At 71.2% G+C, this 11,170-nt stretch overlaps 2 protein-coding genes across 13 annotated transcripts; both read left to right on the forward strand.

The window, feature by feature from the left end:
* The first annotated feature begins 11 nt into the window (after positions 1–11).
* Positions 12–2,447, forward strand: LSM1 (LSM1 homolog, mRNA degradation associated). Of its 3 annotated transcripts, none has more exons than XM_083812001.1 (4): positions 12–166; positions 465–533; positions 952–1,078; positions 1,957–2,096. In XM_083812001.1, exons 1-4 carry the CDS (start codon positions 121–123, stop codon positions 2,060–2,062), a joined length of 348 nt encoding a protein of 115 aa, XP_083668127.1. In that variant the 5' UTR covers positions 12–120; the 3' UTR covers positions 2,063–2,096. The 3 variants fall into 3 exon arrangements, with proteins under 3 accessions (XP_083668127.1, XP_083668126.1, XP_083668128.1); XM_083812000.1 differs by having other exon boundaries at positions 13–166; positions 952–1,067; positions 1,957–2,447; XM_083812002.1 differs by lacking the exon at positions 465–533 and having other exon boundaries at positions 35–166; positions 952–1,067; positions 1,957–2,447.
* Positions 2,448–2,479: 32 nt separating this feature from the next.
* LOC310886839 (G protein-coupled receptor kinase 5-like) lies at positions 2,480–10,939 on the forward strand. 10 transcript variants are annotated; one of them, XM_083811978.1, is made up of 17 exons: positions 2,480–2,610; positions 2,715–2,832; positions 6,767–6,862; positions 7,071–7,183; positions 7,451–7,528; positions 7,643–7,743; positions 7,847–7,939; positions 8,012–8,075; positions 8,143–8,283; positions 8,347–8,537; positions 8,619–8,656; positions 8,770–8,908; positions 8,995–9,203; positions 9,281–9,418; positions 9,498–9,635; positions 9,713–9,844; positions 9,928–10,939. In XM_083811978.1, exons 1-17 carry the CDS (start codon positions 2,503–2,505, stop codon positions 10,245–10,247), a joined length of 2,217 nt encoding a protein of 738 aa, XP_083668104.1. In that variant the 5' UTR covers positions 2,480–2,502; the 3' UTR covers positions 10,248–10,939. The 10 variants fall into 10 exon arrangements, with proteins under 10 accessions (XP_083668104.1, XP_083668110.1, XP_083668103.1 ...); XM_083811984.1 differs by lacking the exons at positions 2,480–2,610; positions 2,715–2,832 and adding an exon at positions 3,670–3,826; XM_083811977.1 differs by lacking the exons at positions 2,480–2,610; positions 2,715–2,832 and adding an exon at positions 3,670–3,826 and having other exon boundaries at positions 8,819–8,908.
* Positions 10,940–11,170: the final 231 nt, after the last annotated feature.

The following is an 11,170-nucleotide window of genomic DNA, read 5'->3' on the forward strand; positions in this document are numbered from 1 at the left end:
AGGCGCAGCGCCCCGGCTCGGCGCCGCCCCCCCCCCTCACCCTCCCCGCCGCGGGGCGGTTCCGGGGCGGTCCCCGCGGCGCATGGCGGCGCTTCCGCTCGGCGCGGCGGTACCGGCACCATGAACTACATGCCGGGCACGGCCAGCCTCATCCAGGACATCGACAGTGAGTGCCGCCCGGGAGCGGGCCTTGGTAACCCCCCCCCGGTAACCCCCCCCCGGTAACCCCCCCCCGGTAACCCCCCCCCGGTAACCCCCCCCGGTAACCCCCCGGTGCCCCCGTCCCCGGGTGGCTGCCCCCATTCCCCCATAGGCACCGCGCCCCGTGGGGGCGGCCGGGTCCCTGCCCCCATCCCCATCCCCCGGGGGGGTCCCGGGGCTGGGCACCGGGCACCGACCCCCGCCGTGCCCGGCCCCGGCCCCCCCCCGGTGCCGCGGCGCCGCCTGACGCCCGTTTCCCGCAGAGAAGCACCTGGTGCTGCTGCGCGACGGCCGGACGCTGATCGGGTTCCTGCGCAGCATCGACCAGTTCGGTACGGGGGGGGCTCGGGGGGGGCCGTGTCGGTCACCGGGGGGGGGGGGGGGGCACCCGGTCTCGTCCTCCCCGGGTTCACCGTTCCTGTACCCGGCCGGGGCTGCCCGCCGCGGGGTCGCCCCTTCCTTCCCTGCCAGCCCGCGCAACCCCCGGCTGCTGCGGCCCGGGGCTTTGGGGGGCTCCCCGTAAAGCTGGGCGGCCTCCGCTGTCCCTGCCCTCGACGGCCGTGCCCACGGGCAGACGCCCCGGGCCTCGGCCCCAGAGCCTGCGGCACCGGGGATGCCCCCGTCCTCCCCCGGCACCTGGGCAGAGGCGGCTCCCGCGGCCGCGGAGCCCAGAGGGTTCGCTGCCCGGGGTTGCCCTTCCCAGCCGCGAAGTGCGCTGAGGGGTGGGCTTCTTCCTCTTCATCGCTGCAGCAAACTTGGTGCTGCACCAGACCGTGGAGCGTATCCACGTGGGCAAGAAGTATGGGGACATCCCCCGAGGCATCTTCGTCGTGCGAGGCGAGAACGTCGTCCTGCTGGGGGAAATAGTAAGTAATAAGTAAGTGACGCCTTCTGCCTGGCCGCCTGCCGCTGCTGGCCGGGGGCAGCAGCTCCGGGACCAAATCCCGGGCGGCGTTTGTGGCTGAAACGATTCCACGGCCAAGCAGCAGCCGCGTGCTGCCACGGCGCCTCTGCCCCCGGTGCAGCCCCAGCTGTGGGACGGTGCCCGGGGTGCTGGAGGGGGGCTCGGTGTGAGCTGTCCCTGGGGCTGCAGCGTGCCTGGGGCGATTTGTGGGGTGACAAGGGGAGGGTGGAGGTGTGGGGAGGCCCAGGCCTGCACGTGGCATTGCGCCTGGCTGCAGCGGTCACCTCCCTGCTGGCTCCGAACTGCGGGGAGCCCCGAGGGGTGCTGGGGGGAGCTGGCTGCTGTCACGTCTGGTGTCAGTTTGTCCGTCCGTGTTGTGCTCGGCTGCTCCCCGGGAGCCTGCCCCAAAACGCCTGTTTCCAGGTGTCCCACCTGGACACTTGGTGTCGCTGGGGGTGGGTCCCTGCATGCCCCCACCCTGGCGGTGCCTCCAGCACCTGCTTGGCATCGTCTCTGCCTTCGGACCTGCCGAGGACACGTGGGTAGGGGCTGCCCCAGCTTCACCCCCTCCAGGCACATCAGGGGCTCGCGTGGGGGTGACTTTGCCCTGCGCATCAAATCGGTGGTCGGGAGCCAGCAGGGGACTGAGGGGGACCCACCACGGAGCCCACACGGGGCTCCAGGGACTTGGGCACGAGATGCAGCAAGCTGTCCTCGGCGCAGCAGCGCCCGTGCTCCCGGGAGCGCGGAGCCCGGTGCCCGCAGGAAGCGCTCGGTGTCACCGAAGCCACAAGGGGCAGTCGGTGTCTGTGTCCCCGCCGGCGACGCCGACCCCGCTGTTTGTGTTGCAGGACCTGGAGAAGGAGAGCGACACGCCGCTGCAGCAGGTCTCCATCGAGGAGATCCTGGAGGAGCAGCGGCTGGAGCTGCAGGCCAAGCAGGAGTCGGAGAAGCTGAAGGTGCAGGCGCTGAAGGAGCGGGGCCTCTCGGTCCCGCGGGCGGACACCCTGGATGAGTACTAGCGGTGCCGCCACGGACACGTCCCCCGTGGCGGGGCTGGGGTGCTGCCTGCCCACGTGCTGACGGAGCTCCCCGGGAAGGCTGCCTTTATCTCACGATTGTGTTTTCTGTGGCGCAGGCAACTAAAAAATCATGGTTTCGGTTCCTCCGTGTGGAAAAGGAGGAGCAATGGCGTTGGGCTGCCTGTTGAGGTAACGAATGCTCTGGTGAGCGAGAGAGTTTTTGTTCCAAGGCAAATCCCTTGGGTCTTCTTGTTTGCTTTTTCCTCATGTGACTCTGGGCAAGAGTTCCCCTTGATGTGTAAATAAATCCTTGATCTCAACAGCAGCAGTTTGGGCTGTGCTTGGGATTTGGTGCATTCCTTGATTTTTTTTTGGATGCTGGCACGTGGGACCTGCCCTGTGCTGACCTTGAACGTGGTCCCCACCCCGCGGGGTGCCGGGGCAGCGAGGGGACCCCTGCTTCTGGTGTGTTGGAAGCTCCAGGTGAGAACCCTGGGGGCAGCACCCCTGCACCCTGAGGGCTCTGCCCCTGCTCCCCAGGTGCGGCTCCTTCCCAGCAGCTGCCGTTAATTCCCTGCTAATGGCAGAGCCGCCTCACCTGGGCTGCCCCCGCCCCCCAGCACCATCCCAGCACCATCAGTCCCTCTTCCTCCCGAGGTATCTCCAAAATTCGGTGCCTTGGTGAAGCTGGCACGGCTCGGGCAGGTAGGAGACGTGCGGGTCGAGCTGAATTGGGTGCTTTTGGGTGCCTGGGGGTAAGGCAGCGCCCTCCCCAGGGCGGGTGGCAGCGGCAGGTTTTGGGCAGCAGCCGGGTGCTTTGCTCTGTGCGGGCAGGGAGAAGCAAAGCTGGGGGCGAGGGGAGCTGCTTCGTCCCCCTGCGAGGCTGAAATGCTCTGGGGGAAAATGGGGGGGGGGACGGGGTCTGGGGGAGCAGATTTCTCCTAAACCAGCCAATTCCTTCCCCAGGGGTGTGAGCGCTGGCACAAACGGGTCTGGCTGGAAAAGCGAACAGCCACCACCGATGGGGCCGGGGCTGGGCCGGCCCTTCCCGGGCAGGACCCCCCCCCAGAGGCCGTTCGCACCCCGGGGGCCGGGGCCAAGGCCGGGGCCGTGCTCCGAGGGCTGCGGGGGGAGCCGCGGGAGCTCGGCCCGGGGAAAGGCGCAAACGCGGAAACGCGAGGGCTGGACGGAAAGAAAACAAACCCGGAGGCGGCGTGCGGCTGCCGGGGCTCCCGGAGCTCCGCTCGGGGACGGGACCGGCCCGGGGGGGGGGGGGGGGGCGTTGGGCTCCGTTACAGCCGCCCCGGCCCCGCCGTTCGGTGCTGCGGCTGCCGGGGGGGGGTCGCCGTGCCCGGGGGGGGGGGCTTTGGGGCGGGGGGGGCGAGGGCAGCGGCAGCCCCCCGGGGGGGGGGGTCCCCGGGCTGCGGCAGCCCCCCGGGGGGGGGGGTCCCCGGGCTGCGGCGGGGCCCCGGTGCCGGGGGGTCCCGGGGGGGGGCGGCGCTGCCCTTACATAAGGCGTGACGCCAAGGGGCGGCCCGTGACGTCACGGCCGTGACGCAGCCCGGGGGCGGCGGGAGGCGCCCGGCCCGCCCCGCGCCGCCGGGGCCGGGGCTGGAGCTCGGGGGCTCCGCCGCCCCCCGCCGCGCCATGGAGCTGGAGAACATCGTGGCCAACACCGTGCTGCTGAAGGCCCGCGAAGGTAGCGCGGGGCGGGCCCGACCCCCCCCCGGGTCCCCCCGGTCCCAGTCCCGGCCCCCCCGGGTCCCCCCCGCCCCGCCCCGGTCCGGCCCCTCCGCTCCGCTGCGGGCGGGGGGAGGCGGCGGCGGGGCCGGGGGCGCGTCCGTGGGTCCGGCCGCGCGTGTCCGTGGGTCCGGCCGGCCGTCTGCCGGCCCGGCAGCTCCCGGGGCAGGGGCTCTTGGAGCGCTCCGGTGCTTCCCCGCCGCTTCTTCCCGGTCTCCCCCCCGGGCTCAGGGCGGCCGGGGCCGCTCCGTCGGTGGGTCCGGGCCGGCAGGGCGCGCCTGGCGCCGTGCAGGGGGCGGCGGGTGCCCGAACCCCCCCCCCCGGGGCGGGGGAACTGCGCGGCCCCCGGCCGCTTTTGGGTCCCTCTGGGGGGCGGCCCCACACCCGGGGGGCGAGGGCCGGGGCCGGGCCGTGCCGTACCGGGCCGGGTTGTGCCGTGCCGTACCGGGCTCGGCCCCCGGGGCGCACGAGCGCCGCCGCCCTGGCTCGGCGCAGCCCGGTCCCGTCGGGTCGCGGGGGGGGACCGGGGACCGCGCTCGGCGAGGCGGCGCCAGCGGCCCCGGGGGGCGGCTGCGAGCGGGGCTCGGCCCCTCGGGAGCGCCCCGGGTTCACGTCGGGGAAACCGGCGGTGAAAGGCGCCGGGAGGCGGCTCCGGCGCCGGGCCGGGTGGCTCGCACGGTGCTCGGGGGGGGCTGAGCCGCTGGAGGGGGAAACGGGGCCCGTGCGCCCCGGGGGCTGGAAGGTGCCGGGGTCCCCTTGCCCCGCGCCTCCCCACGCCCCAGCGGGTTTCATCCCGGCAGCGATCACCCGATGGAATTGCTCCGTCCCCCGGGTGGGCGCTGCTGGGGAGGGGGCTCGGCGGGCTGGGGGCTGCAAGCGGGCACGGGGACCAGCGGCGGGGTGGGCTGCGGCCCTGGGGGCACCTCCGCACCTCCAAAGGGCCAGCGGATGGGGACGGCTGGACCTGCCCCGGCCCCGCCGTGCTGTAGGTTTGGGTTGGCCTCGTGGCCCTCCTGCCACCGAGCAGAGCCGAAGTCCCCGGAGGCTCCCAGCGCCAGGAGGAGTTCCTCTGAACCGCAGGCTTGGCCGCCCGCGGAAGTGCCCGGGGTAAATAATCGAGGAGTTTGTAAGCAGCGAGGAGATAACAGAGCAGTGAGTAACTCTTTATGGCTCGCCCCGAGCCGGCGACGTCCTGCGTGCGGAGTCCCTTGGTGGAGGAGGTCGGAGCCGCTGCCGAAATGCAGAGGAGCAGCGACGCGGGAGGCTGCGGCCGAGCTGCGTGCTCCTGGGGGTGCCGGGCAGCGGGGTGCCCGGGGAGGGACCCCGAGCCCCTGGGGCTGCTCTGGCAGGGGCCGAGAGCTTCAGGACCGCGAGCGCGGGGCCGGTTGGGGCTTTCCCTGCCGGCAGCTTTGTTGGTGTAACACACCTCCCCGTGCGTATGCCTCGCCATGTGGTACGTGGGCTCCTTTCCGCAGGGGAACAGTTTTATTTTGCTTTCAACAGCTTTTCAGATTGCAGAGGTCAGCTTGGCAGCAGAGAGGCTCCTTGTGGGGTTTCTCGTGTGCCCGGTGCTGATTTCTCCTCTTATCTCCGCTGCCAGCCGAGGAGGTCCCCGTGCAGCACCGGGGTCGGGCACCTCCACCCTGGGACGTCCCCGCTGAGCGGGATGTGGGGTGTACCCAGGGCCACCTCGCCACCTGCCTGGCTGCTGGATCCTACAGGCATGCAGGGCCGATTGCAGCCCCTTTGGGCTGCTTGCCCTGGTGGGAATTGGGGTGGCTCTGCCCCGGTGCCGTTCTGTTGCTGTGGCTGCGGTTCTGTTGGACGTGGGGCTCTCCACGTGCGCCCTGGCCGCGGCGTGCCCGGCACACTGCGCGTGTCCCCCTCCTGAGGCCACCCGGCTGGACACAGTCTGGTGTGCACACCGGCAGGGCAGGTGTGCGCCGTGCAGCCTTTCCCGTTCCAAATACACCCAAAACACGTGGAATAACGTAACTATTACGAGATGAGGCACCCACATTCTGCCCAGGGCTTACGGCGTTTGTCTCCCCTCCTGGCCCTGGCTTCCCCCCCACGAGCGCTGGCTCGGTTTGGGGCCGCAGGAGCTGCGCCGGCACCGCAGAGCCCGCGGGGATGCGCTGGGTGCGCGGCGTCGGCTGCCCGCTTGCCGCTGGCTGACGCGGGGCGATTCCTGCCGGAGGAAGCGCGCTGATTACAGCAGGAAGCTCTGCCCGGCCGCCTCCCCGGGGCCGCCGAAATGCCGGAGCCCAGCGCAGCGGCGTCCCGCGGGCTCGCCTCGGCGTCACCGGGGCGGGCGGCGCTGGCCGGCCACCAGCTCGGAGCCGTGCTGATGTCAGGTCCCTGCAGGGATGACTTCACGCGCCAAGTATCTGCCCGGGAGGAGCGGCTGCAGCGGGGCCGTGCCGTTGCCCCCTCCTCGTCCCTGTCCCCGTCCCCACTGGGGACAGAGCGTGATCTGGCCGGGCGCTCGCAGGCCCCGCGCGCAGACCAGTCGGCGCGGTGGGGAGAGAAGGAAACCAGATGTTTACGGGAGGGAGCCCGCGCGGGACGCGGCATTGTTCAGGGAGGAAGCCTGCGCCCCTCCGGGCCCTGCCCGCCCCACCGAGGTGGGCACGGGGCCCCAAACTGGGCAGGGGCCAGGAACAGGACCGGGGTTCTCTGCTGCGGTTGGAGCCCTCTCCGTGTCCCCGGTAGAGCCCGAAGTTTTGTTTTTCTGCGTGACTTTAGATAGCGTGCGGCTTTTGCTAAGTGTGAGAGCAACAGGGCTTTGTGTCCCCCGAGTCTCCAGGGCGCAGCAGCAGCAGGAAGGAGGGAAGACCCCAAAATGGTGCCCGTGCCCCCCAGCATCACCTCCTCTCCCCCTCCCATCCATCCGCAGGTGGCGGCGGCAAGCGGAAAGGCCGGAGCAAGAAGTGGAGGGAGATCCTGCGGTTCCCGCACATCAGCCAGTGCAACGAGCTGCGGCGAGGCCTGGGTGAGCTCCCAGGGGTGCTGGGGCTGGCCGCTCCCGGGGCTCGGCACGGAGCTGTCCCCGCGAGGGCGAGGCAATGGGGTGGGTGTCCCCAAAAGCAGCGGCACAACGCTGGGTCGCAACTGTGCCGGATGAGGGGGGGGCACGGTGCGAGGTCAGGGAGCGGCGCTGGCACCGTGTGGTCGTGGCACGTCCCCGCCGTCCCTTGCAGAGCCGGACTACGGCAGCCTGTGCGAGAAGCAGCCCATCGGGCGGCTGCTCTTCCGACAGTTCTGCGAGACGCGGCCGGAGCTCCTGCGCTGCATTCGCTTCCTGGACGCCGCGGTAAGGAGCCCGCGGGAGGGGACCTGGGGACACTGCGGGGCTGGAAGCGATGCCAGGAGGCGACTTCAGGTGCTGGGGAATCAGAAAGAGGAGCCTCGCCAAACGAGCTGTGGTCCCCATTAGTGGGCTGTTTGTGCGGGCGGTGGGTGCGTGCAGTGGGGTCGCTTGTCCCGGGGTTGTGCCGGGGTTGGCAGGACCGGGGCGCTGGGGTCTCGGCTCGGCGAGGCCATACCTGATGCTGCCCATCCCCAATGCCCTCCTCCCCAGGCGGACTACGAGCTGGCCCCGGATGAGAAGCGCAAGGAGATGGGCGAGGAGATCATCCACAGGTTCCTGCGGCAGGAGGTGAGCCCAGGGGGGTGCCCGGGCGTGGGACGGGTGAGCAGGGGCCGGGAGCTGGGCCGCGTGTCCCCCGCTGGCTGCGTGCCCGCCCACCCCAGCTCCGTCTGCTCCCCGCAGTCCCCCGATTACCTGCCCGAGATCAGCCAGGCCCACGTCAGCCAGTGCCTGGAGGAGCTGCAGAAAAGCCCCTGCAAAGAGCTCTTCAGCAGCTGCCTGCAGTGAGTCCCCAGCCCCGCTGCGCCCTCCTGCCTCCGGCTCGGGGACCGGCCCTGGGGTGGGCATCCCTGCAGGGGCTGCTGAGCGTCCCTTGTGTCCCCGCAGCCCCCTGCGCCAGTACCTGAGCAGGGCGCCCTTCGCCGACTACCTGGACAGCATGTACTTCGACCGCTTCCTGCAGTGGAAGTACCTGGAGAGGTGGGCGGGGGGGGCCCAGGGGGGCGAGGGGCCGGGTGCTGAGCGGGGCTGACGTGCGGGGCTGTGTTGCAGGCAGTCGGTCACCAAGGACACGTTTCGGCAGTACAGGATCCTGGGCAAAGGCGGCTTCGGAGAGGTACGGCCGCGGCGGGAGGAGGGCGCGGGGCCGGGTCCCCGGGGTGCTGACCCCGCGCCCTGCCCAGGTGTGCGCCTGCCAAGTGCGCGCCACGGGGAAGATGTACGCCTGCAAGAAGCTGGAGAAGAAGCGGATCAAGAAGCGGAAAGGGGAGGCGATGGCCCTGAACGAGAAGCAGATCCTGGAGAAGGTCAACAGCCGCTTCGTGGTGAGTGCGGCGCCCCGGGGCGCGGGGCGGCTCGGCGGGGCCGGGGCTGACGGTGGCGCGCAGGTGAGCCTGGCGTACGCCTACGAGACCAAGGACGCGCTGTGCCTGGTGCTGACCATCATGAACGGCGGCGACCTCAAGTTCCACATCTACAACATGGGCAACCCCGGCTTCGAGGACGAGCGCGTGGTCTTCTACGCGGCCGAGATCTGCTGCGGCCTCCAGCACCTGCACCAGGAGGGCATCGTGTACAGGTGGGGGCGGCGGGGGGGGGGACGCGGGGCTGGCTGGCCGGGGCTGCTCAGTGCTGAGCCGTCTGTCTGTCCGTCCTGCAGGGACCTGAAGCCAGAGAACATCCTACTGGATGACGATGGTGAGGAGGAGACCCGCGGGGTCGGGCCGTGCCTGCGCTCCTGGCTTTGGGGCCGGGTCTCCGTGCGCCCCCGAGGAGGCAACTTGGGGGCCACTGGGTGTGTTTCTGGGGAGGGCGCGTGGGGGCTCGGGGATGGGGCCCCCCAACCCCTCCCTGCCGCAGGCCACATCAGGATCTCCGACCTGGGGCTGGCGATCAAGATCCCCGAGGGCGAGACGATCCGGGGCCGCGTGGGCACCGTGGGCTACATGGGTGAGGTGTGGGGCCGTGGTGGGCGCGGGGGGGCCGGCGGCTGCGCGCGGCCGCTGAGGGTGCGGGGCCGCGGCCGTGCCTTGCAGCCCCCGAGGTGATCAACAACGAGCGCTACGCCTTCAGCCCCGACTGGTGGGGCCTGGGCTGCCTGGTGTACGAGATGATCGCGGGGCAGTCGCCCTTCCGCGCCCGCAAGGAGCGGGTGAAGCGGGAGGAGGTGGAGAAGCGGGTGCAGGAGCAGCAGGAGCACTACTCGGACAAGTTCAGCGAGGACGCCCGGGCCATCTGCACGCTGGTGAGCTGGGGGCACGCTGGTCCCCGTGGGGCTGGGGGCTCTCCGCCACCCCCCTGACCGCCCGCCCCCCTCCCCAGCTCCTGGCCAAGGACCCCCAGCAGCGGCTGGGCTGCGGGGCGGACGGGGCCGCCGAGGTGAAGCGCCATCCCTTCTTCAGGGCCATCAACTTCAAGCGCCTGGAGGCCGGCATCACGAAGCCCTCGTTCGTGCCGGATGTAAGGCGCGAGGCCGCGCAGGTGCCATGGAATGGGGGGGGACGAGACCCCCAGCTGATGGCACTTTGGGCCCCCCCAGCCCCGGGCCGTGTATTGCAAGGACGTGCTGGACATCGAGCAGTTCTCCACCGTGAAAGGCGTCAACCTGGACCAAGCCGACAACGATTTCTACGCCAAGTTTGCCACCGGCAGCGTCTCCATCCCCTGGCAGAACGAGGTGCGGGGGCGTCCTCATCGAACGGGGGCTCAGCTCCGGCTCCACGGCCCCGCTGAGCCCCGCTCTGCCCCCCCCAGATGATCGAGACCGAGTGCTTCAAGGACCTCAACGTCTTCGGACCCAACGGGACCCGCTCCCCGGACCTGGACTGGAGGCAGCTGCCCGAGCCCCCCAAGCGCAGCCTTCTGCAGCGCCTCTTCCGCCGCCACGTAAGCGCCGGGGTCTTGGGGCTGCGCCGCGGCTCTCCTTCCATCTCGTCGCTCACCGTCTGTCTGTCCCTCTGTCCCTCCAGCCGGCCGACTACACCATCGGTGCCAACGTGCCGTCCCCGCAGCCGGCAGCCACGAACTCGCACCTTCCCGCGGCCGGCGCCGCCTGCCAAGCCCGGAGCACGGCACCGGCACCGTCCTGACCCTGCTCCTCCGTCCCCGGGGAGCCGGGGCAGCCCCGAGCCCCCTCCTCGCCGTCTCAGGGCCATCTTGGACTGCAGCGGGTGCTGCCGGGGCCGGGGTCTCGTGGAGGCGAGGTGGGACGAAGGCCGGCAGGGGCTGGTGTGCGCGGTGGCGGAGGGGCGCAGGGGGGGAAGCAGATCCCGTCCCCATCCCGCTGTGACCCCACAGCGCCCCGGCCCCTCTCCCCAGCCCCCCAGCTGCCTGTTTTGGGGGTCAGCACCTGCCGAGGGCACCCTGGGGACTCCTCTCCCCCCACCCCAGGGCTGGGTTCGGGTGCTGCGGCCGGCAGCACCCATTTTTGCTGTGTTTGAGCCTGGGCAGTGCCGGCGTTATCTTATCGCCAGCTCCGAGCGTGACCTCTGCGGGCGCGGGGGGGCCGCGGGTTTATCTGCGCTCTCCAAATAGAAACAAAGCAGCCTTGGAGCGGGGGGGCTGGGAGCGCCCCGGGGTCCTGCACGGGCTGGGGACGTGGGGAGGGACCTGCCCGGGGGGGGGCACAGCCTCGTTCCCCCCCTTGCTTGAGCCACTGACGGCCGCCAGAATGTGAAATGGGCTCAGAAAAGGGAATTTTCGCGCGAGGGGCAGCAGCACGTGTGGGGGGGTGTGCTGGCAACGTGGGGCTGGGCCCCACGGCGCTGGGGGGGGCCAGGACCCCGTGCAGAGCCGAGCCCCCCAGCAGAGACGTCCTTTATTTTTGTACGGTGCGCGCGGCGGGGCCCTCGGTCCCTTGCAGAGCTGTACGCCCCCTGGTTCCAGCGCGTTCGGTTTGGGTTTTGTACATTTGTAAACAGCTGTAAATATTTGTACGGTGAGCGCCTGGACGTGCGTTTTTAAGCTACAAGCTGCGATCCGAGCCGCGTGGTGCCGTTGTGTGGTGGTGTCGGGGGGGGGGGGCGAGCGAAGCCCCCTGTCCCTGGGGTGGGGGCACCCAGCTGGCTGCTCACGGGCGGCTGCCCTGCGGCCCAGCTCCACGAGTGCTTTGTCCCCTTTTTCCTGCGCCCCGCAGGGGTTTGGGGGGGGATCCGGGTGCTTTTCCCAGTGCAGGATGTGTCCCTGCACCCCCGGTTCGCAGGGTCCGGCCCG

Source organism: Anser anser, assembly GCF_964211835.1.
Source record: "Anser anser genome assembly, chromosome: 26".
Lineage (NCBI taxonomy): Eukaryota > Metazoa > Chordata > Aves > Anseriformes > Anatidae > Anser > Anser anser.